The sequence below is a fragment of the Hyla sarda genome, chromosome 6 (assembly GCF_029499605.1).
Source record: "Hyla sarda isolate aHylSar1 chromosome 6, aHylSar1.hap1, whole genome shotgun sequence".
In the NCBI taxonomy this organism is placed as follows: domain Eukaryota; kingdom Metazoa; phylum Chordata; class Amphibia; order Anura; family Hylidae; genus Hyla; species Hyla sarda.
This window is the reverse complement of record NC_079194.1, coordinates 199,142,836-199,167,721: the sequence shown is the minus strand read 5'-3', so window position 1 is coordinate 199,167,721 and position 24,886 is coordinate 199,142,836. Positions and strand designations below refer to the sequence as shown.

Genomic DNA, 24,886 nt, shown 5'->3' with positions numbered 1-24,886 from the left:
TGTTTTGTACACAATAACAGTGTGTGGAAATATTCAGGCAGTGTGGTGGTCCCCTGGATAAAAATAAATCCAATTATATTTTAGGACATTTTCTTTTTGGATCACTTGCATTACTTAAATGTTTAAATGGGCAGTCATGAACTTTTCTTTTTGATATGTGGTAGTACTTATGTACTAAAACATCTGATACACATCCAATTTTATTTGTGTTTAAAATATATTTTCTATTTGAAATCCGGCCACTAGGGGTGTCCCTCCTAGTGGCCGGCTGCAGCCTGCTGTGATGTCCCAGCTGAATTCGGAATGATCCCGGCCGGGCAATCTGTCCGAATTCAGTCAGCTTGCGCTCTCTCCCTGCCTGACAATCAGACTGTAGGGATATCTTGCACGGATTGAGGTGGAAATTTGCGCCCCGTGCAGACTTGCGTCCGCTTCTCCCCTCAACTCTCCGAAGATTTCCAAAGCTAGAGCTGGGTGGGAGGGCAGAGCGAAGACGTACACGCCCCCCTCATCTCCCCTCCCTCTGCTCTGCCTTTGGAGGATGCAGGTCTGCACGGTAGAAAGAACACAAAGCAGGGGAGAGAGAGAGGACATACACGTCTCTCTCATCTCCTCCCTGAGCTCTGCCTGTGTTCACTGAACGGGAGGATGACAAAGTTGGGGATTTATAGACTGCAGGGGCTGGGGAATAAATCTCAGACTGGGGATGATTTCTATGTCGGCGATGCTCCTATACTCCTCCCTGGGTAGCACATGAACTGCTGAATAGGGAGAAGGAGACCCCGGAGCAACCTGCTGTGCTACTGGCTGCTCATCTATGTGCGCTCCCAACAGGAGCACAGCATAGATGAGGTGAGGGCGGAAGTTGGCGCCCAGCAGGCATCAGTGACGTGGCCCCTGCAGGGGAAGTCTGCTTCCTGTTCAGCAAGAGTGAGCAGCATAAGAGTAGCTGTTTAGAAGGCAGGAAAACATTTTTTGAAAGGCAGGGAGGGGGTTAGGGATAGATAAGCAATAGGTAGGGACAGAAAAAAATATATATATACATGGTGGGAGCTACTCTTTAAACTAAAACATGCCACTGCTGACTTTAAACAAGATTTTGATCAGCCCTGAGCCTATGGTAGAGTTAATCCGTCACATGTCTGAATGAAAACCCTTGTGTATGAATGTTCAGAAGTGATTCTATAGTTTTACAGAAGGTGGGAAAGAAATCCATATACTGGTGTTTACCTTATCAAACAGCTGTGCATGATACAGTGCTACAAGTTCAGGATTTCCTGAGGACTTTTCCCACCTGCTGAAGACGTTTAGAACCAGGCCTGAAAAAAGGAAAAACCAAAACTGGTTTCAGAAACAAATCTAATAGTGCAACAGATTATATGCTAATTCCTATATTTTTTTCTTCATGGAACACACATTAATACAACCATGTATAAACATGTTGCATTAAAAATACTTTACAACTGTACCTAAGAAGGATGCACTAATTACACATACTTCACTGTAAGCAGTTCATCAGATTCATATGAACAGCATGTGTTGTCAGTCATCCTTACAGAAAACACCGGTGTACAATGTATAATGCAAGCAGTCTAAATCTGTAGAAACCTCTAACAATCTGCACCATTTAACATTATTACCACCATTAAACCAACCCTCACTGTGTTTCTGCACCATATCTGCTTATAGAGCTGGAAATGTGTGGTAGATATGTAGAAGGAAAGAACATGTTGAAGGGTGTGGGGCCGGGTGACGTGTTAAACCAGAATAGGTTTTATCATTTTGATTTGTCAAGAAGCCACCTTTCGCTTTGACAGATTTACATATTCTTGACGTTATCAATTAGATTCCTGAAGAAGGTCCCCCGGAAAAGTAAGCGCAAAACGTGCCTATCCCTTACACTAAAGTTGTCCGAAGATGCAGTCACCAATGGGTTCAGGCGACTCAAAGGTGTATGGTGGCATTCTGACTCTCCGCTGACAGATGATGTTGGAGTAAAGGTGTCTGGATTGTTGAATTTTCTCCACCAGTCCCTATTCTGAAAGGGATAAGATGATGCCAGAGCAGTTGTGGCTTACCCCTCCCTGCATATTGTTCATGTATATGAGGAAGAGATAACTGTAGAGCAAACGTTATTGAATGTATATGTCCACCTTAAAAGGGGAAGTGGCATCAGAAAATCGTTTAAATATAAAAGGGTTTACATTAACCATAAGACTTTTGTGGGTTATTTTATTTTCTCAATTTCCATTTTACTACCTAGATTTTAATGACCCTGAATGTTAACACTTTTCCCATTACACCTAAAACTTATCCAAGAATTCCTGTTCTGTAGAGATTACTCCACAGCAGTGCCCTTCAGGTAGTAAAAAGCCTCAATACAGTAAAAAGTGAAAACAGAATATAGATAACATCGGTACTAGGGATCGACAGATATAGTTTTTTTTAGGGCCGATACCGATAATCGGTGGAGGTTAGGGCCGATAGCCGATAACTTATACCGATATTCCGATATAAGTTATCGGCTATTTTTCCCCCCCGCAACACCGCTGCAGATCATTGATTTAAAGCGGGCGCTTTAAATCAATGCACTGCAGTGGCTTTTGCGGTGCCATAGGCCGCCGCCACCACCCGTTTCTCTCCCACTGCCTGTCCGGGGGTCCTGAGACCTATCACCGCCACCCCTCCCCCCACCGCACTGCACCGCGCCGCGCCTAGGGGTGCCTCCAGCTGTTGCAAAATTACTACTCCCAGCATGGCTGTCCGGGCATGCTGGGAGTTGTAGTTTTGCAACAGCTGGAGGGGCTACTGTAGGTATAGTATATTATACAGACCCCTGTCCATCCCAGAACCCTGACTCACCTTCCCAGTTGCTGCAGGGACCGTCCAGGGAGGGTGGTCCGGGCCATCCATCCATCCTTCCTGTAGTGTCCGGCGGCATTCCGGGTGGAGGGTGAACCGGTCCTGGCTGTCCTTCTCCGGTGGTCCTCTTCTCCACTCCGGGCAGGCTCCGGCCTAGTAACGCTGCATAGACGCCGCTGGGCAGTGACGCACATGACGTCACAGCGTCTATGCAGCGTACTAGGCTGGAGCCTGCCCGGAGTGGAGAAGAGGACCCCCGGAGAAGGACAGCCCGGACCGGTTCACCCTCCACCCGAAATGCCGCCGGACACTACAGGAAGGAAGAATGGATGTCCCGGACCACCCCCATTACGGGTAAGTTTAATTTTTTTATTGACTCGGAGGGTGGGGGAGGGGCCCGACCGGTATAGCGGTATGGGCAAAAATCCATACCGTGGGAGGAAAAAAAAAATGGTATCCGTTTCATACCGGTATACCGCCAAGCACTATGGTGGGGGGTTCGACACGGTGTGGTGGGGCGGTTGCGGTGCGATGGGAGCGGTGCGGGGAATTAACGGCTTATCGGCAAGGTAATTGCCGATACCGATATTGCCAAAAATCGTGATTATCGGCCATACCGATAATCGGTACACACAATAGTTGTTACTCACAAATCAGCATCCCACTTCCTCACAGACAATGGCCAGTGACGTTTCCAATTCATGTGAATAGGAAAGTAATGGTGCTTTGCTGGTGACACTGTTGTCAATTCTGTCAACATTAAACCAGCATGACTACCATAGCAATCTGCAGTGACATGCCAGCCCATATCGTTTGTTTAGCTTAGTGGAACCATCATTTGTTCTCAGCAGGACAATGCCCCTAGGACACCTCCAGGCTACATAAGGGCTATTTCACCAAGAATGTCAGCGATTAAGTGCTGTGTCAGTTGACATGGCCTCCACAATCACCTGTCCTAAACCCAACCGAGATGGATTGGATTGAGTTGGACTGCAGACTTAAGGAAAAGCAGATAAAAGTTACTCCAAATCTCTGGGAACTTGTTCAAGGATGTTAGAAAACAATTAGAGGTGACTATCTCATGAAGCGGAGTGAGAGAATTCCAAGAGTGTACTAAGCTGTCAAAGCCAATGGGGGCTACTTTGAAGAATCTAAAACAGCATTTCCCAACCTGTGCGCCTCCAGCTGCTGCAAAACTACAACTCCCAGCATTCCAAGCCATCTATGTTACTTCAAACAAGTAAACCCATGAAATAAGAAACTAAAATTAGTGTTTCCAAATTTTGTGATTGCTATTATTTTTTGTATCATTTGCTTTCACATGATTCCAATAATAACCTTCATTCTTTCAATGTTTATCATCAGGAAATGTTCATTGCAATCCGTACTCTGTGAATGGACTAGAGCTGTTGGCAGGAAATACAGTTTTGCAGGTGTATTAATATTTTTGCTGTGAAAAAAAAAAAAAAAAAAAAAAAAAAAAAATACTCGAGTATAAGCCGGGTTTTTCCAGCATGATTTTTCGTGCTGAAAACTTTCCCCTCTTATACTCGAGTGAACTCTCCGCCTGTCAATCCCTTCAACAGTGGTCTTCAACCTGTGGACATCCAGAGGTTGCAAAACTACAACTCCCAGCATGCCAGGCATGCTGGGTGTTGTAGTTTTGAAACTTCTGGAAGTCTGCCGGTTGAAGACCACTGCAGCCTTCGTCATCATCCAACCCCCCCCCCCCCCCCCTTTTGTTTTGTACTCCCCTCCCCTCGGCGGGAAGTTAGGGTGAGCTGGTCCGGGCCATCTATGCAGCAGGGACCACCCGGTGGGGAGGATTACTCATTGCGGGCTGTCCATTTTCACCAGGGGGGCCTCTTCTCCGCGCTTCGGGCCCGGTGTGTGACGTTGCCTTGCCGACGACGCACAGGGACGTTCATGCACAACGTCCCTGTGCGTCGTCGTCAAGGCAACGTCATTAGTCCGGGGCCGGACCCGAAGCGCGGAGAAGAGGCCCCCCCGGTGAAAATGGACAGCCCGCAACGACTAATCCTCCCCAGCTCACCCTAACTTCCTGCCTAGGGGAGGTGAGTACAAAACAAAAGGGAGGAGTAGTCTTCAACCTGCGGACCTCCAGGTCTGTCCAGATGGCTGTCCGGGCATGCTGGGAGTTGTAGTTTTGAAACCTCTGGAGGTCCGCAGGTTGAAGACCACTGATGAAGGGATTGACAGGCGGTGATGATGAAGGGCGGGGATGACGACGGGGGTCTGGATGATTATATGGGGGGGGGGGGGGATGATGTATTTCCCACCCTAGGCTTATAGTCGAGTCAATAACTTTTCCTGGGTTTTTGGGGTAAAATTAGGGGTCTCGGCTTATATTCGGGTCGGTTTATACTAAAAGTATATACGGTAGGCAATTCTGAAAAAAATACTAGGCAATTACTTATAGTTTAGTTCCTAAACATCATATTTGAAGAGGACTACCCAGCTATCCTGACATGTATGTATTAGCAAGTACTTTTACTCCCCCCATTATATAAGTCTGGAGAATATTTTCTTACATTCATCCATATTCCTAATGGAAATAGAATGACAACTGCATGTCCCTTGTGAATAAGGAATCTGTAACACGGTTTAGTCATTGCGAACAATAGCACATGACTGCATGGGGGCACACTATTAATCCCTTGACAAAACGCTGGAAATATAAACTGACTTTGTGTACATATTGCCCAATATGTAGAAAGCTCAGGAACAAAGTAACGGCTGCTTTTTTTCCTTTTAAAATTTCTTAAAAGTAGTAAAATAAAACAAAACCTACATAATTTGGCTACAGTAATTGTATTGACCTAGTGAATAAAGATAACATGTCATTTTTGCTGTAAAGTGCACTGCGTGAAGAAAAAAATTCCCAGAAATTGCAAAATGTTTGTTTTTTAATTTAACCCCCCACATTCAAATTTTTTTACGGTACGTTTTGCAGTAAAATGAGTACAATTGGTGCATAAAACAAGCCTTAATATGGACTTGTAGATGTAAAATTTAAGTGAGTTATGGCTCCTAAGAGGAGGAAAAAAACAAAAATGTACTACATCATCAAGGGGTTAAGGGTAATGGTAACTCAACTTCCAATCCATTCATACGTTTCCAGAGGTAATAACAGGGAAAGCATGTACTAAAATAGAAAGGGCAGGAGAGTTGACTGGTCCTCTTTTTGTAATGTTGCTACAAACCAGAGCTGTATATTAATACACATTTTACAGGTATCTCCTCACCTGACTAAACTGCTTGAATACTATTTCCTTTAAGGAATCCAAACATCGACTTTTCAGTTCCATCTCCTGTATATGACCGTATCCTGTGGCTGATAAAAGCCCCTGGGAGAAAAATAATCAGGATGGTTTACAGCAAACATTAGCAATATTTGAAATGCTCTTTCGTACATCTTTATACTGTGATTCTTCATGGGCTCATCCCAGTAATTACCTGATAAAACAGTTGCCGGTGGGTTTTTGCAAGGCCTGTGACAAAAACATAAGGAGTCTGCGCATGGTACATAGCAAATGTAGGCTTGTACTGATTAGGATTAACACAGTCCCTTCCCCAAGCAATTCTGATCCACAAGGCATCTCCGAATTCTTTGAAGTGAATGGTTACCTGAAATCAAAAAATATATTTTATAGGTGGGTTGGTGGTGTGAGCAACAAAACTGTTTAATTTAAAGGGGTATTCCAAGTTAAAATTACTTAACCTCTAGGATAGGGTATAAGAGTTTTGAGGGTGGGTGCGGGTCCAGTGTGAGCCCCTGCAATCTCCAGATTGGGTCCTTGGATCTTCACTGTGAATGAAGCGGTAAGTTGCACATGCGCTCTGCCAATTCACAATGATTCTCTACTGCAGCTGCTGAAGATAGCAGAGCGTTGTACTCTATCTTCCGCATAGACCATTAATGGAGCAGCAGCTTGCATGCAAGACTCACCACCGCTCCATTCATTTCATAGACCCCGAGGCCCTGTTCTGGAGACAGCAGTAGGTCCCAGCCGCTACACAATTCTAGCGATCTGATACTTATACCCTATTGACGGGTAGTTTCAACTTCTGTCATGAGTTGATACAAGGGGACATTACAGCAAAATTGTAAAAGTATTCGTAGCATCCATGGACTTTATGATCCCATTCAATTTTATATTCTGGCATCTGGTCACAGGTTATGCAACAATGTGTGAAAAAAAAAAAAAATAATAAAAAAAAAACATTAAACAAACAATGTGGCCTTATAAACCTAATCCTGCTGGCAATGCTTAGCCACTTATGGAGCTATATAGCAATTAAAGGGGTTGTCCAGTGGAAACCGTTAACAGTGGTTTTGAAATCGTAACACCCAATGCCCAGGACATGCATGACGCCCTGGCACATGAATTCTTAAGGCAATTAGGTCTGCATGCATGAAGAATTCACATATGATGGGCAATCACTCTTCCCCCTTCACTAAGCTCCTGTAGACCGCAGCTGTATGCTGTAGTCCATAAGCGAGACGCGCAGGAGATCAGTGTCCCGGCGTAGGTACGTACGATCACTTCACTCATTGGCCCTTATTTACTAAGAGAGGAGTGTAGGTTTCTTTGTGGTTTTTAATTCCCTACATTTTTTTTTTTTTTTTTTTTTTTTTTTTACACATGCTCTGATCTGTAGGGTTTTCCTCACCTCAAATCCAACACATTTTATGTGGAAACCTTAGTAAATATGTTGGTTTTTTGTGAAAATGTCGGGAACATGCCCCTTTTCAGAGACCACGCCCCTTTTCTGGGTTTTCTAAGCAAAATGGAGTTAGTCGGTTTTTTTTCAATTCTGGAGCAAAATCTGGCGGAGACAGAATTTCTGGCGCTATGCGACAGAATCTGGCGCACAACCCGACAAAACAGGTCGGCTTTGCAATAGTAAATGAGGGCCATTGTGTGCACCTCCATCAAGACCGAGGTGTTCTGGAGTACCAGACGCAGTGCTCCCTCTCTTGCTCCACTAGGAACACCCCTTCCTGCCCGTCAGAGTGTTTACCCTCTTTTATGGCCCTCTGTGTGCGGCAGCAGTGGAGAGTCAGGGGCTGAGTGCAGCAGTTATCAGCTGGGCTGCCCTGCTACATGGGGCTGGCTCCTCAAGCCAAGCTCCTCTCTCTGGCTCCTAGGCTTTGCTGTTTAGGAGGTATGTGTATACCTGCTATATGGATCTCTATACGAATAAGCATTCCTTGAAGTAACGTCCCCCACAGACACACCATTCACGAGTCAGAGCGGATTGGTTTTATATGCAACATATACAAGCATACCACTGTACTGAACATAAAAGTCATTTTACACCACACACACGTTCTATACCATTAACATTATGCATACTTACCAAGGCATTTACAGAGTTGTGGAAATCATATCACCTGATGGGGAACATATCTATCTGGGGCCCTATTTACCTACTGGGGGAGGCCTATCTGCCTTTCTACCGGATGAGGGGACGTTTGTTAAAATTATTTTGTGTACCAGGTAGACAAGTAGATTGAGCTCCTGTTTTAGTACCATGGATAAGGAGGTTTGGTGTTCAGACCCCTACCAATCAGCCATTGGTGGTAATTCCTGTGAAATGCCAATATCTTTAAGGCTGGGGTCTTTGGTGTTTTGGGAAAAATGCTGCAGTTTTGTGCAGTTGTCCCCCATTTTTTAAGGCAGTCATGTGGTCTATTCCACATACAGCATTCTGTGCAAATTTAATGCTGTGTTCAATCATTTAGTTAACAGTGAAGCTACGTATTTTATGCTGTAGACTAGAAATCTGCAGCATAACATAAGCGCAAAATACTGAACTTTTGAATACACCCCAAGGGTGTATTCACACGTACAGTATCCTGCGCATATTTGATGCACAGGATTTGAAGCTGTGTTCAGTCATTTAGTTTACATCGAACTCTGCAGCATAAAATATGCAGCTTCAAATCCTGTGCATCAAATAGGCGTAGGATACTGTACGTACGACTACACCCTAAAAAGGTGTAGTCACACATACAGTAGCCTGCGCATATTTGATACTACAGATTTAAGTCTGTGTTCAGCCATTTAGTGTACTCTGAAATCTGCGGCATCAAATCTGTGCAGGATACCAAAAGAGGTATGCTCACAGGGCTCTTTGCTTTCAAAAAGTCACCAAAAGTTGGACATAAAACTTTTAAAACATTTATTGTAACGATAATTTTACACAGAAATAAGTTCTTACATTTTTAAGTACTGACTGGACAGTTTTTTTGAAGTGCACTTTGATTTTCCAGACATCTGCAAGGTTCGCCTCAGAATCTGTGAAGAGAAGATAATCTGCTAAAATTGAATATTCCCTGATTCCAGAACACATCCACACCATAATTTTTTCTCTCTCTACTCTCATTTACAGCTCTTTTTCTTCCTCTGGAATTTACTACATTATTCCAGAGAATATGGTTTTTCTAACACATCTAGAAACATAAGACGGTTGTCCAAATAAATATTTTTTTGTATTTACATGTACTCAATTGCTGCTCATGCACCACTTGTGACCCAAAGAAGTGTAAATGTCTGGATAGAAAACTGGAAAGGGTGGAGGCAGCACTATTGTTTAATTCCCGCTCCCCTCCCCATATACAAATATTTACTCAGACAAGGCCTTAACAATTGGGCCAATTCTTGTTTTTGCATTTTTGTTTCCTCCTCCTTACCTTGTAAGAGACAACTCTTATTTTTCTAGCCAAAGAGCCATATTAGGATTTGTTTTTTTTTGCATGACCAATTGTAATTTATAATGACAAATTTCATTTTTACTATTAAACTGTTAAGGATGAAGGGCGTACAGGTACGCCCTTGCATCCTAGTACTTAAAGACCAAGGATGTACGTGTATGCCCTTAATCCCTAAGCAGCTTTGAAGCGAGCACAGGAGCTGCACTCTCTTCAGAACAGTGAGTGTTGGCTACTCATGCCATTAATCAACCCCTTAGACGCCATAAGCAATGCCTATCATGACGTCTAAAGTGAAACTAAAAGTCTTCAGTAGTTCAGAGGGGCTCACGGAACCCCTACAACGTGATCATGGTGGTTCCGGGAGCTAACAAGGTGTAGGAGGGTCCACTTGCCTGCCTCTGATTCACTGATGCAGCCTGACTTAATGTGATCAGTGATCCACTGATATAGCCTGACTGTGTAATGCTATGCCATAGGCGTAGCATTATACAGTAAATGCAATCTAATGATTGCATATCAAAGTCCCCTATGGGGACTTAAAAAAATAAAAAATAAAAAGAGTTTCTGAAATTATATAAAACCCCCTCCCTTAATAAAAATGTTTTAATGATCCTTATTTTCCCATTTCAAAAGGAAAAAAGTTAAATATTAAACTAATATAGCCGATTGCGTAAATGTCCAAACTATTAAAATATGATTAGGATCCCGTACGGTAAACGGCATAAACGTAAAAAAATATATCAAACACCAAAAATTCTGATGATTTTTAATCACATCATAAATCAAACAAAATTATAAAAAGCATTTTAAAAAAGTCACATCAAAGCAAAAAGGGTACAGATGAAGACTACAGATCTCGGCGCAAAAAATTAGCCCTTATACATCCCTGTAAACCGAAAAATAAAAGAGGTATAGGGGTCATAAAAGCAATGCAAAAGCAAAGCAATTTTTTTTCTTAACCCCTTTTATTTTTACGTTTTCTTTTTTTCCTCCTCGCCTTCAAAAAATCATAACTCTTATATTTTCATCCACAGACTAGTATGAGGCTTTTACAATTTACGGTAAAAATTACATGTGTTCTTTATTCTTTGGGTCAATACGATTAAAATGATACCCATGATAACACACTTTTACTTTTTAACCAAATTAGTACGTATAATTCCTTTGGCAAACTCCGGCCCTGCCATAGAAGTGAATGGAGGGGGAGTGTCGGCAGCAGCTTCGGCTGTGGTCGAAAACGCTCGGCTCCTGCACTGAGCAGGAGTGAGGCGGGTCCCCGTACAGGAGATCGCAGGGGGCCCCAGCTGTCAAACGCCCCCGCGATCTAATACTTATCCCTTATGCTTAGGATAGGGGATACGTTTTTTTTTTTCACCCATACCGGAGTTCTCCTTTAATGTTGCTCTTTTCTGTCTAAGTGCTCTCTGATGTCACGTGTCTCAGGAAACGCCCAGTTTAGAAGTAAACCCCCATAGCAAACATCTTCTAAACTGGGCATTTCCCGAAACATGTGTCATCAGAGAGCACTTAGACAGAAAAGAACAACCTTAACTTCAGAAGCTCATAAGCACTGAGAGGATTAAGATTTTTTAATAGAAGTAATTTACAAATCTGTTTAACTTTCTGGAGCCAGTTGATATTTTTTCCTGGAATACCCCTTTTAGGTCAAAATGAGCTTTGTCCTTAAGGGGTTAAATATTGGCACATGCGGAGTAAAAGCACACAGAAGTCATTGCTTCTTCCTCACTCTGCTGGAAACGAGTAACGGAGCGAGCTGGCTGAGGTAGAATTATAAATATTGATGAGCAGGCAGGCAGAAGTGACAGTGTGCTTTTGGAGGCTGGAGGACTACGCCTGTGCACAATGCTGGGTCATTTACATAAATGTACCGTATATACTCGAGTATAAGCCGACCCGAGTATAAGCCGAGACCCCTAATTTCAACCCAAAATCCCAGGAAAAGTTATTGACTCGAGTATAAGCCTAGGGTGGGAAATACCTCATCCCCCCCTGTCATCATCCAGACCCGTCATTAAAATCCTCATCATCCCCTTGTCATCATCCCACACATCCCCCCTTCATCATCCCCTTGTCATCATCCCACACATCCCCTTATCATCCCACACATCCCCCCTTCATCATCCCCTTGTCATCATCCCACACATCCCCCCTTCATCATCCCCTTGTCATCATCCCACACATCCCCTTATCCCACACATCCCCCCTTCATCATCCCCTTGTCATCATCCCACACATCCCCTTATCCCACACATCCCCCCTTCATCATCCCCTTGTCATCATCCCACACATCCCCCCTTCATCATCCCCTTGTCATCATCCCACACATCCCCTTGTAATCATCCCACACCCCCCCCTTCATCATCCCCACCCCCCTTCATCATCCCCACACCCCCCCCCTTCATCATCCTCTTCTCATCATTCGCCCTCAGTGGTCTTCAACCTGCGGACCTCCAGAGGTTTCAAAACTACAACTCCCAGCAAGCCCGGGCAGCCATCGGCTGTCCGGGCTTGCTGGGAGTTGTAGTTTTGAAACCTCCGGAGGTCCGCAGGTTGAAGACCACTGCGGCCTTCAACATGCGGACCTCCAGAGGTTTCAAAACTACAACTCCCAGCAAGCCCGGGCAGCCATCGGCTGTCCGGGCTTGCTGGGAGTTGTAGTTTTGAAACCTCCGGAGGTCCGCAGGTTGAAGACCACTGCGGCCTTCAACATCATCCAGCCCCCTCTCACCCCCTTTAGTTCTGAGTACTCACCTCCGCTCGGCGCTGGTCCGGTCCTGCAGGGCTGTCCGGTAAGGAGGTGGTCCGGTGAGGAGGTGGTCCGGGCTGCTATCTTCACCGGGGGCGCCTCTTCTCCGCGCTTCCGGCCCGGAATAGAGCCGTTGCCTTGACAACGACGTATCTGCGTCGTTGTCAAGGCAACGTGACTATTCTGAGGCCGGGCCCGAAGCGCTTAGAAGAGGCCTCCCCGGTGAAGATAGCAGCCCGGACCACCTCCTCACCGGACCACCTCCTTACCGGACAGCCCTGCAGGACCGGACCAGCGCCGAGCGGAGGTGAGTACTCAGAACTAAAGGGGGTGAGAGGGGGCTGGATGATGTTGAAGGCCGCAGTGGTCTTCAACCTGCGGACCTCCGGAGGTTTCAAAACTACAACTCCCAGCAAGCCCGGACAGCCGATGGCTGCCCTGGCTTGCTGGGAGTTGTAGTTTTGAAACCTCTGGAAGTCCGCAGGTTGAAGACCACTGCGGGTGGGGGAGTTCACTCGAGTATAAGCCGAGGGGGGTGTTTTCAGCACGAAAAATCGTGCTGAAAAACTCGGCTTATACTCGAGTATATACGGTAATAAGGATAATGTGCAAACAGAGCCATGGATTGGCATGTGGTAAGTATCTTATCAGTATTACCCGCACTACATGCCTGTACTCACAGGTTACTGCAGGTGACATTGACGACAGATTTCCTTTAAAATTTTGGGGGCTTTTGTTTTTACACAGTGCACTTCTTCCCTATTTTATTTGTCAGCAGAATGTTTACCGCAAATTCCAATTTACATGGCAAATTGTCTTTTCTACTGTAAAAAAATGTAACTTATTTTAAGAATAAATATGCTCCAAAATTGCACACTTCTGACCCCCCCCCCAATCTACAGGGCTGTATTAGGCCTCATTTACATGGCCGAATTTCCAAGCAAAATCAAGTGACAAAGCGCTGTGGAAATTCTGCTGCAGGGCGGAATTTCCACTGTTTAGCCATATCCTTATGGCTCACTTTTTGTGCCAAGATGTGTAGTTTTTATGGGTTCCGTTTGGAGTATATGGGACTTTTTGAATGCTTTTTCCTCCACTTTTTCTAATTTATGAGCAATTTTGGAGTTTTATTTTTTTTGTTTACACTGCTGTTTCAATAACATTATATTTTTATAGTTTGAACATTTCCCCATGTGGATATAGCAAATATAAACAGTAGAATCTCCCAATAGCGGACACTCAAGGGAAAAAATTAAAAAAAAAAAAAAAAAAAAAAAAAAAAGGGTCCACTATTGAGAGATGTCCCTTATTGTGGCAAAAGGCTCAAAATTCTTCCTAAAATGATGGATTACTGTACTCACTCCAGAGTGTAACTACCTATAAAACATGACAAAAAATAGTATTACAGTAGAATCTCCCAGTATTATTTAATCTACCCTTATCCCCCCCACCCAGTATAATTTCATCCTCCCTTTTATAACCCGTGCCATCTTATTCCCCCTGTGCCTTGTGCCAAATTATCCCCCCTTTACTCCCCTGTGCCACATCATTTACCCTTGATCCCTCCTCCACTGGGGGTGAGGATTGATTTGGCACAGAGGAACAAAGTGGCATTGGGGGGGGGGGGGAATCAGGGAAGGAGGGAGGTGTATGATGTGGCCAGCGGACGTACAGAAGCAGGAGACCACTGTTTAAACATCGGTCTTCTGCTTCTGTGCTGGGGCTGCTGAAGAGGGGTGCAACGGGGGCTCCTTACTGAGGTATTGGCGGTACCCCCTGACGGCGGCCCTGTGTACAAGTTAGGACCGGCACATTAAGCCTGGTTGTCCCCTATTGGGAGTGTTTTCTCCCCTAATGGGAGTATTTTGTCCCCCTATTGGGAGTGTCCATGTCCGCTACTGGGAGTGTCCCCTACTCAGAGGGGGCAAATACATTAAGGCTAATGGGACTCTGCAGGGAAATTAAAAACTGTCCGCTATTGGGAGGTGTTCCCTATTGGGAGGTATCCACTAAGGGAGATTTTACTGTATATAGTTTACTGATCCTCTTTAAATCCCCACCATCAGCGTCATTTAAGCAAACACCAAACATTTATGAACCGAGCTCAGCTTCTGGCAAAGCAGGAATGAGATTTCCCAATCCGCCGTGCTGGGGTGAAGCCAAGGTCCCTAACCCAAACCGACTCATAGGGGAGAAGTGTGCGGAAGCAATCTTGTATAGCTCAGCGACCGCTAGTCTGCCATTGCTCTCTTCCTTCCTTGGCGCAATATCCCAGAAGGGTGTGCTCATCCTTCCCTTTGTCAGTGTCAATGGAGCTACATTGCCACTCTGATCTTTTGGAGTAACCTTCTTGTGCCCAGAGCCTGGAAGTCCCAGCTGGGTCCCCTTTTGCTTTTCCCTCCATTTCCGTCCTAACGAGACATTGCTGGGAGTGCTCTGGTTCACACCGACCGCTGGGTCCAAGACCAATTAATCCTTGTTTTGAGCTCTCTCCCAGACTGCTGTGGCGTACATTACTTATTGGGTCGGTCATCCTAGTCCTTCTGGCCTTCATGATGATTGCGGTCCCAGGCACGTAAAGTGCCCCTGCCCAGGCTTCTCCACGATTCCATTGTGGGGCGGTCGTTCTGTACTGCTCTTCTTCTTGTCCTGACATGGCAGTATGTTTCCCGGAGCCTTTCGCGGTTGTTGGTTTTGCTCCCCCTACAGGAGGGGCACCTCCCGGTGTCTCAAGAGTCTCCAGTTCCATGTCAACCATTACTTTCCTTTTCCTCCTTCGGGGTCCGGGGTTGGATGGCAAGTCTGTCTACCGGGTTGTACCAGTCAGGCGTCCTCTCAGAGTGCTCATGCTGTGCCCCTGAGACAGTGTTTTTTGGCACCTACAGCTTTTTGGTTCAGATCTTCTGCACTATGCCTCTCTGGAGACGGTTCCCATCTCTCTTTTCCAGAAGTTTCTGGTCTTCACCTTGACTGATTCGCCTTCGGTTCTCCCTGGTGTTTTCTTGCCATGTTCTCTGGTTTCGGTTGATCCTCTGTATGGGGTTCTCTTGTTGTTCCCTTTTTTGTTCCCAACCGGGCTCTCCCTCTGTCTGGTTCTGTACTTCTTGGAGTTGGTTTCCTACCTCCTTCCAGGTTGGTTCGGCCAATCGGGTCTCTGCATCGCCCCCTTCTTGTCGCTCTCTATGGCCCGTTGGTTTAGAGTCTCTTCTAAGGACGGTCCCTTCCTTGGCGTCCTAGTCTATCTCCATGGTCAGTGGAAACTGCCGGACGCTCAGTTCCAGGCCTCGGTTGCCTTTTAGCTCAGGGTCTCGTCCATGAGTCTTAAAGCCTCCTGGGGTTCAGTCTCCGGACTACCTTCTTCTGGTGGTGTTCTTCCCACCTCATGGACTGCTTTGGTATGTCCCATGGTCTCTGTGTCCCCCAACGAAGAGCGACCAATAAAAGGAGATTTTTTTTGTACTCACCGTAAAATCTCATTCTCGTAGCCATCATTGGGGGACACAGCCCCCAACCCCTGTCTTCGTTCTTGTCCGGATAGCCTTTTCCGGTTCTTGAGTGTTTCTTCGGGATTCCTTTCTAGGGTCTTTTGGACTTCTCTTTGTTGGCTTCTCCTACTGCTTTGTGACAAAACTGATTACCTCACTTCCAGTGGGCGGGTATATCCTGCCAGGGAGGAGCTGACTTTGTTTTCCCTAGTGTCAGCGCCTCCTAGTGGCAAGAACATATACCCATGGTCTCTGCGTCCCCCAAGGAAGGCTATGAGAAAGAGATTTTACGGTGAGTACAAAAAAAAAAAAAAATAAATAAATAAATAAATAAAACTCTCCTTTTTGTGGCACACGCCACTTCGTCTAACCCTGAGATGTGATCGGTTATCGGAAAACTGCATGGGCTGAAAGGGTGTGCTTCTTTATTGTACTTAACAGCTGGAGATCTAAGTGATACGTATATGTTACCTGACTGTATAGACATTTGATACACTTCCCAGTTTTTTCTTTTCGAGTTGCCATGGGTATCTGTTTAAAGAAATAAGGAACAAGAAAATTGACTTCATTGACAATATACCAGGCCCATCACACTAATTTTAAACCTATATTGTAGACTGAAGACTTCAAAGTACAAGGGCTATGAAGTTACACTAAAGCTCAATCAGCAAACAACCCCCCTCTGTCCTTAAGCTTTTAGAGCAGTGATCTCCAACCTGTGGATCCAATCTTTTTCATGGTAGAAGTTGTAAGTTTGCAGGAGCTGGTGAGCCATAGATATGTAATCACTGTTGTGAAAGCTTTAGCACAAGGCAGTCTGTATTTGGGTAAAAGATCCTAAATGGGCACTGTTGGAAGTTTTACATCTTGAACAAACATTAACCTATTATAGTACATAAGAACATTGTATTTCCTTTTTATAGAAATCATGGCTCAGAAAAAAAAAGTCCACTAGGGGGTCCTCATACTATCCAGAACATAACCCTGTCCGGCTGCTGCTGCATCATCTTTGTCCCAGCAGAAATATTACCTGTACCACGAGCCACAAAAGAGAGGCAGCGGGAGATTAGGGAGCTAAACAAGTGGCTCAGAAGCTGGTGTAGGAACAAGGGGTTTGGGTTCTTGGAGAACTGGGCGGACTTTGCTGTCTGATATCGGCTCTACCGTAGGGATGGGCTGCAACTCAATGGGAAGGGTGCAGCTGTGCTTGGGGAGAAGATGGCTAGAAGGGTGGAGGAGTGTTTAACTCCTTGGGGACGGAGGACGTATGCATATGCCCTCACGTCCCGTCACTTAAAGGGAACCAATCATCAGATTTTACCCTATTTAACGCTTAAAGCGTTATATAGGGTAAAATCTTTATTTTCACCATTCCCGGGGGACGCTCCTGCCCCCAAGGATGGCGAGGATATGAAGTCATAAACTAGTCACCGCCGCCGCCGTAAGTAGTCACCTGGGCGGGGAGCTCTTCTCATCTACTCCCGTTCTTCAGCCGGCAGCGACGCCCCCTCCGCTTGATTGACGGGCCGCATCATCACTCTGCTCCGTCTGTTCAGTGAGCGGAACGATGACACGGCCCATCAATCAAGCGGAGGGAGCGTCGCTGCCGGCCGAAGAACGGGAGTAGATCAGAAGAGCTCCCCACCCAGGTGACTACTTACGGCGGCGGCGGTGACTAGTTTATAACTTCATATCTTCACCATCCCTGGGGGCAGCAGCATCCCCCGGGAATGGCGAAAATAAAGATTTTACCCTATATAATGCTTTGCCAGGTGTTAGGGTAAAATCTGATGATTGGTTCCCTTTAAGGACAAATTGCAAGGGGCGGGGGGGCTTTAGAGTTCATTTCCCCCGCTCTTCCCACCGATCGAAGTCTGGGCAGAGCGGGGGGGGGGAAACATGACTGGCTTACCGGACCGACAGAGGCGGCATCCTGGAGCAGCGGCGGCAGCAGGAGGAGGCAAGCCAGAAGGTGCGGCGTGGAGAAGGCTGCAGCGAAGATCGCGGTAAGTGATCTTCACTGTGGCCTTCTAAAAGCTGCAAAACTACAACTCCCAGCAAGCCCACACAACCAGAGGCTGTCTGGGCATGCTGGGAGTTGTAGTTTTGCAACATCTGGAGGGTAACAGTTTGGAGACCACTGTGTAGTGGTCTCTAAACTGTGGTCCTCCAGATGTTGCAAAAGTACAACTTTCAGCATGCACTGACTGTCTGGGCATGCTGGGAGATTTAGCTTTGCAACATCTGAAGTGGCACAGTTTGGAGACCACTATACAGTGGTCTCCAAACTGTAGCCCTCCAGATGTTGCAAAAGTACAATTCCCAGCATGGCCAGACAGACAGGGATGCTGGGCGTGTAGTTCTGCAATATCTGGTCCTTCACATGTTGCAGAACTACAACTCCCAGCATGCCTGGACAGTCTGGCCATGCTTGGAGTTGTAGTTTTGCAACATCTGGAGGGCCACAGTTTGGAGACCACTACTTAGCGGTCTCCAAACTGTTCTTCCTCGTTGTTGCATAACTACAACACCTAGCATGCTCAGACTGTCCCGGCATGCTGGGAGTTGTAGTTCTGCAACATCTGAAGGGCCAGATATTGCAGAACTACACGCCCAGCATCCCTGAATTGTAGAGCTAGAGTCTGTTTCCAAACTCAATGATTCCAACCCGTGTGGCTCCAGCTGTTGCAAAACTACAACTCCCAGAATGCACTGACAGACCGTACATGCTGGGAGTTGTAGTTTTGCAACAGCTGGAGGTACACGGCTCAGAATAACTGAGCTAGTCTGTTTTCTAACTCAGTGGTTCCCCACCAGTGTGCCTACAGTTTTCTGTGCTTTCTGGGAGTTGTCATTTTGCCACAGCTGAAGGTTTGGGGTGCCCCCTATGTGAATGTACAGGGTACATTCACATGGGCGGGTTTACAGTGGATTTCCTTCTACAAGTTTGAGCTGCGGCAAATTTTCCGCCGCAGCTCAAACTCCCAGCAGAAAACTTACTGTGAACCCCCACCTGTGTGAATGTACCCTAAAAACACTACACTACCAAATAAAAAAAGTGAAACACTACATATACACCCCCTTACACGTCTTCCCCCCCCCCCAATAAAAATGAAAAACGTCTCATACGGAAGGGTTTCCTAACGGAGCCTCCAGCTGTTGCAAAACCACAACTCCCAGTATTGCCGGACAGCCATAGACTATCCTGGCAGGCTGTGAGTCTTGCAACAGCTGGAGGCACCCTGTTTGGGAAACACTGCTGTAGGGGATTTAATGGAGACAAGCCCCATCCTTGTAACCGGGTCCGCCCCTATTGCAAATTCCTTATTTAGGCCTCAAATGCGCATGTCGCTCTCTCACTTCAGAGCCCTGTCGTATTTCAAGGCAACAGTTTAGGGCATTTCCGTACTCAGGAGAAATTGCGTTACAAATTTGGGGGGATATTTCTCCTTTTACCCCTTATGAACAGGTAAAGTGGAGGGCTACACCAGCATGTTAGTGTAAAAAAAAAATTAAATTTTTACACTAACATGCTGGTGTTGCCCCATACTTTTCATTTTAACAAGAGGTAAAAGGAGAAAAAGACCACAAAATTTCTAACACAATTACTTCTGAGTACGGAAATACCCCATACGTGTATGTAAAATGCTCTGCGGGCGCACAACAAGGCTCAGGAGTGAGAGAGCGCCATGTACATTTGAGGCCTAAATTGGCGATTTGCACAGGGGTGGCTCATCGTTACAGCGGATTGGACATGAACACACAAAAAAAAAAAACACACCCACATGTGACCCCATTTTGGAAACTACACCCCTCACGGAACGTAACAAGGGGTATAGTGAGCCTTCACATCCCACGGGCCTTTGACAAATTTTCGTTAAAGTTGGACATGAAAATAAAAAATGTGTTTTTTTTTTTTTTTTTTAGAGAGAATTAGGCTGGAAGTGAAGGCTGTGTGTGTTTATAAAGCCCCCATGGTGCCAGAACAGTGGACCCCCCCCCCCCCCCATGTGACCCCATTTTGGAAACTACACCCCTCACGGAATGCGTGCAGTGAGCATTTAGACCCCACAGGTGTCTGACAGATTTTTTTTGAACAGTCGTCTGTTAAAATGAAAAAATAAAAAATAAATGTAATTTTTCATTTGCACAGCCCACGGTTCCAAAGATCTGTTAAATGCCAGTGGGGTATAAATGCTCACTGCACCCCTTAATAAATTCTGTGAGGGGTGCAGTTTCCAAAATAGTATGCCATTTTTAAATTTATTTATTTTTTTTTTTAACTGTTCTGGCATCATGGGAGCTTCCTAAATGCGACATGCCCCCAAAAACCATTTCAGCAAAATCCGCTCTCCAAAAGCCCACTGTCGCTCCTTCCCTTCTGAGCCCTCTAGTGCACCCACAGATCACTTTACATCCACATATGAGGTATTTAATTACTCAAGGGAAATGGGGTTAAAAATTAGGGGGGGGGGGCATTTTCTCCTATTACTCCTTGTGAAAATGAAAAGTTTGGGGTAACACCAGCATTTTAGTGTTAAAAATCAAATTTTTCATTTTCACGTCCCACTTTAACGAAAGTTCGTCAATCACCTGTGGGGTGTTAAGGCTCACTGTACCCCTTGTTACGTTCCTTGCAAGGTGTAGTTTCCAAAATAGTAGGCCATGTGTTCGTTTTTTTGTTGTTCTGGCACCATAGGGGCTTCCTAAATGTGACATGCCCCCCAAAAACCATTTCAGCAAAATTTGCTTTCCAAAAGCCAAAATGTGACTCCTCCTCTTCTGAGCATTGTAGTTCGCCCGCAGAGCATTTTACATCCTAACATGGGGTATTTCCATACTCAGAAGAGATGGGGTTACAAATTTTGGGGGGCATTTCCCCCCATTACCATTTGTAAAAATTGTAAATCTGGGGGGGGAATGCACTTTAGCGAAAAAAAATTTTTTTCTTCATTTACACATCCGACTTTGCCGAAAAGTCGTCAAACACCTGTGGGTTGTTAAGGCTCACTGGACCCCTTGTTACGTGCCTTGAGGGGTGTAGTTTCCAAAATGGTATGTAATGATTTTTTTTTTTTTTTTGCTGTTCTGGCATCATAGGGGCTTCCTAAAATGTGACATGCCCCTCAAAAACCATTTCAGAAAAACTCACTCTCCAATTTCCCATTGTCGCTCCTTCCCTTCTGAGCCCTCTACTGTGCTCGCCGAGCACTTCACATACACATGAGGTATTTCCTTACTCGAGAGAAATTGTGTTACAAATTTTGGGGGGGCTTTTTCTCCTATAAAACTGGGTCTACAAGAACATGCGATTTCTCCTTCACTTTGCTGCTGTTCATGTGAAACACCTAAAGGGTTAAACTTTCTGAATGTTATTTTGAATAATTTGAGGGGTACAGTTTTTATAATGGGTCATTTATGGGGTATTTCTAATATTAAGGCCCTTCAAATCCACTTCAAAACTGAACTGATCCCTGAAAAAAAGGAGATTTTTTATGCTTACCATAAAATCTCTTTCTTGAAGGATCCATTGGGGGACACAGACCATGGGTGTATGCTGCTGTCACTAGGAGGCTTGACACTATGGCAACAAGAAAAGTCGGCTCCTCCCAGCAGGGTATACCCGCCCACAGGCACCTGAGGTAATCAGTTTTAGTCCCAGAGCAATAGGAGAAGACAGACAGGTCAAGAGAAAACCACAAACTGTCCGAGCAATCAGAAGAAAAGGCAACTGAACACACCTTCGGACAGATAACTGAAATAGGAACACCAGAAAAAAGGGTGGGAGCTGTGTCCCCCAATGGATCCTTTGAGAAAGAGATTTTACGGTATGCATAAAAAAATCTTCTCTCTATCGGCTCCATTGGGGGACACAGACCATGGGATGTACCAAAGCCGTCCCTTGGGTGGGTAAGGAATCAGACAGGTGGACCACCGCCGTCTGCAACATTTTACAGCCCAGAGTAGCATCAACTGATGCAAAGGTATGAATCTGGTATCACCTTGAGAAAGAGTGCAAAGACGACCACGCGGACGCCTTACAGAACTGCAAGGCCGAAGCCACATAGCGGAGGGCCCAGGATTCCCCGAAAAACGGGTGGAATGAGCCAAAACCCTGAAGGGTGGGATCTTCCCCTTGCAGCGGTAAGCTCCCAAAATGGTTGTCTTGTCCAACGACCATAACAGGTTGTGGAACAAACGCTTCCAGGGATGAGAAGGGGCTGGACAAAAGGACGGTAGGACGATGTTCTCATTGAGATGAAAAAGCCAAAACCATATCAAGTATGAAGGACGGACCTGGACGGAAAACCAAACAACTTGTCCTTGTATACAACCAGGAAGTGAGAACGGCAGGAGAGAGCTGCCAGCTCTGACACCCTCCTAACAGAGGGAAGAGTAATAAGGAACGCCACCTTCCGGGAAAGAAGGCGAGGAGAAATGTCCCTGAGAGGTTCAAAAAGGGGGGCCTTGTAGGGCATCTAAGACCAAGTGCAAGTCCCAAGGGAAAAAAAGGGGACTGATAAGGAGGGACAGCTTGTGCCACTCCCTGAACTAGGTTCGGACATGATAATTGAACACCAGAGAACGTTGAAAAAGAATGGAAACGGCCGAACCTTTGACCCCTAAGGGAGCTGAAAGCCAACCACGACCGGAGAAAAAGGCTGAGTTTCACACCAACAGAAATAAGACCGCCAGGTATGGTGGTAAATATTTGCAGAGGAAGGCTTGTGAGCCCTCAGAATGGTGCAAACCACTTGGGAAGAGAAACCGTGGGTCCTCAGAACCGCCGTCTCAACCACCAAGCCGTCAAAAGCAGAGACGGCAAATTGGGGTGGCACAGGAGACCTTATATAGGAGGTCTGGAAGATAGGGAAGGTGCAGAGGTAAGTATTTCAGGAGCCTGACCACAACGACGTACCACGCCAGTTTGGGCAATGAGAATGGCGGGAACGCCCTCTGTTGCGAGTTTCCTCAGGACCCCGAAAAGAGAGGAAGGGGAGGAAACAGATAAGGTAGGGCAAAGCCCAACCAAGAGAGAGGAACGCTTGGTTGCGGCGGGACGTGCAGAGGTTCATGCCTGGAGCGCCCCAGAGGTTGCAGATCACTGCAAACACCTCCGGATGTAGGGACCACTCGCCTTGGACGGCTGAGGACCGGCTGAGAAAGATCACATCCCAGAGACGCCCGGCATGAAGAGCGCTGAGATGGCCGGAAACCTGAGTTCCGCCCAGAAGGGAATTTTCCAAGAAGCAAGCAAAGAAAGGATTACCCTAGGCCCCAACATGTAGAAGGGGAAAAGGGCTTCTCGAAGGACCAAGGTCCCAGACCGGCCAGTCCTTGAAAACACCTCCCCAGCCCGACAGACTGGCAGGGAGGGACAGGAAGGAGCACCCCTGAAACGAAGCCACCATAGAAGGGACCGACAAGACTGTCGAGAGAGAACGATCTTGCGGTCGAGAGACAATGGAGACCTGTCCCACCGGAAGAGAATCGCCAGATGAAGAGGTCGGTGATGAAACTGGGCAAATGGCACGGCCTCCACGGCTGCCGCTAACCGACCCAGGACATCTATGCAAAAGCGAATGGAAACTGGAGCAGGGTGCCGAAGTCATCGGACTCTAGAAAAGAGAGTCAGCCGATTGGTTGGCAGAGTCGAAAGCGGGCAGAGGCCGCGTCGTACTGGAGGCCCAGGAGAGCGGGTTGACTTGTCCCGATTGACCATCCAACCGAAGTGAGACATGGTCTGCAGGTTGAGACTAAGACTCTCCAGGATCTGGGCCCTGGCTGGAGCTCTGATCAGGAAGTCGTCCAAGTAAGGAATCACTGAAACAACTGTTGTCCGTAAAAGGGCTATCACAGGCGCCAGGACTTTGGTAAAGGTCCGCGGAGAAGTGTTCAGACTGAAATGGAGAGCCACAATAGAAAATGACCTTCCGGAACTGCAAAGCGGAGGTACCGCTGATGACCGGGAAACAATGAGATGTAGAGGCAGGCATCCTTGATGTCCACCGAGGAACGAAAATTCCCCATGAACCAGGGACGCCAGCACCGAATGGAGAGACTCCACTCGGGATGGGAAAGCAGAAAATGCTGGCTGAGATACTCGAGAACCAAGATTGGGCAAACAGAAACGCCTTTCTTGGGGACCACAAAGAGGTTGGAATAAACCTCGAAAATGTTCCCCTGAAGGAACCAGGACAATTACTCTCTGGATAAAAAAGGAGCTGGATCCTGAATGTGCGTGATCCGGGCATCCCAGAAGAGTAAGAGGCGACCAACTACCTGAGAAAGGTCGGCGGGTGGGGGCGACCCCTCAGACCGAGGAAGGCCTACGGGTGCCTAATGGGGCCGCAAAACGGCCGGAACGGACAGCCGACCTCCGGGAGGGACAGGTCCGGAAGGAGGAAGCCCTCTTCCCGTGAAGGCACCTGTCTGGACCCTTTGTTGGTACCCTTTGGTGACACCAAAGGTCCGCAGAACCCGAAGGAGGACTTACGACGGAAAGCGGTTCTGTGAGTTTTATCCAGAGGTAATAAAGAACTCTTTTCCGCCCGTCGCCTCACTTCCTGAAGGCGGCATCCACATTCCAGGCTTTAAGCCACATGGAGGGACGGTGGCTACCAGGTAGCTTGTGGCAAAGGCAGCACAGTGGCTGCGCATGGAAGAACAACACAGAAAATCTCCAGCTGCGGAGCACCGGAGAGCTAGATTAAATAAATCCTCCAGAGGGATCTTGAAGACTACCCTGGCGGAGATTAGAGACCATACAGAAAGGGCCCTTGACACCCAGGCCGAAGCAAAAGCAGGAAGATCCTGCTGTCTCAAAGGCAAAGTTCGCCAAAGTCTCCACCTTCATGTCCGCTGGATCCTTGAAGGCAGCCGTATCAGCACACGGCCAGATAGGCGCCTTAGAGAGGCGGGAGACCGGCAGATCCACAGTTGAATAGGAGGTCCACTGAGCAAAGAGGTCCTTGGCGAAGGGATACCGCGCTTGAACCTTTTTCGTTTCCTGAAACTTCTTGTCAGGGT

The 24,886-nt window shown here is 46.5% G+C and overlaps 1 protein-coding gene across 3 annotated transcripts in view; it reads right to left on the bottom strand.

Annotated features, from left to right (window-relative positions):
• Positions 1-24,886, bottom strand: part of CENPN (centromere protein N) — a 56,660-nt gene that overhangs the window by 5,668 nt on the left and 26,106 nt on the right. For all 3 annotated transcript variants that reach the window (XM_056526146.1, XM_056526144.1, XM_056526145.1), the window contains 4 exons: positions 16,328-16,387; positions 9,112-9,188; positions 6,340-6,510; positions 6,129-6,230 (listed from right to left, as the gene is read on the bottom strand). In XM_056526146.1, the coding sequence (XP_056382121.1) occupies positions 6,129-6,230; positions 6,340-6,510; positions 9,112-9,188; positions 16,328-16,387 (410 nt within the window). The remainder of the gene's footprint in view (positions 1-6,128; positions 6,231-6,339; positions 6,511-9,111; positions 9,189-16,327; positions 16,388-24,886) is intronic.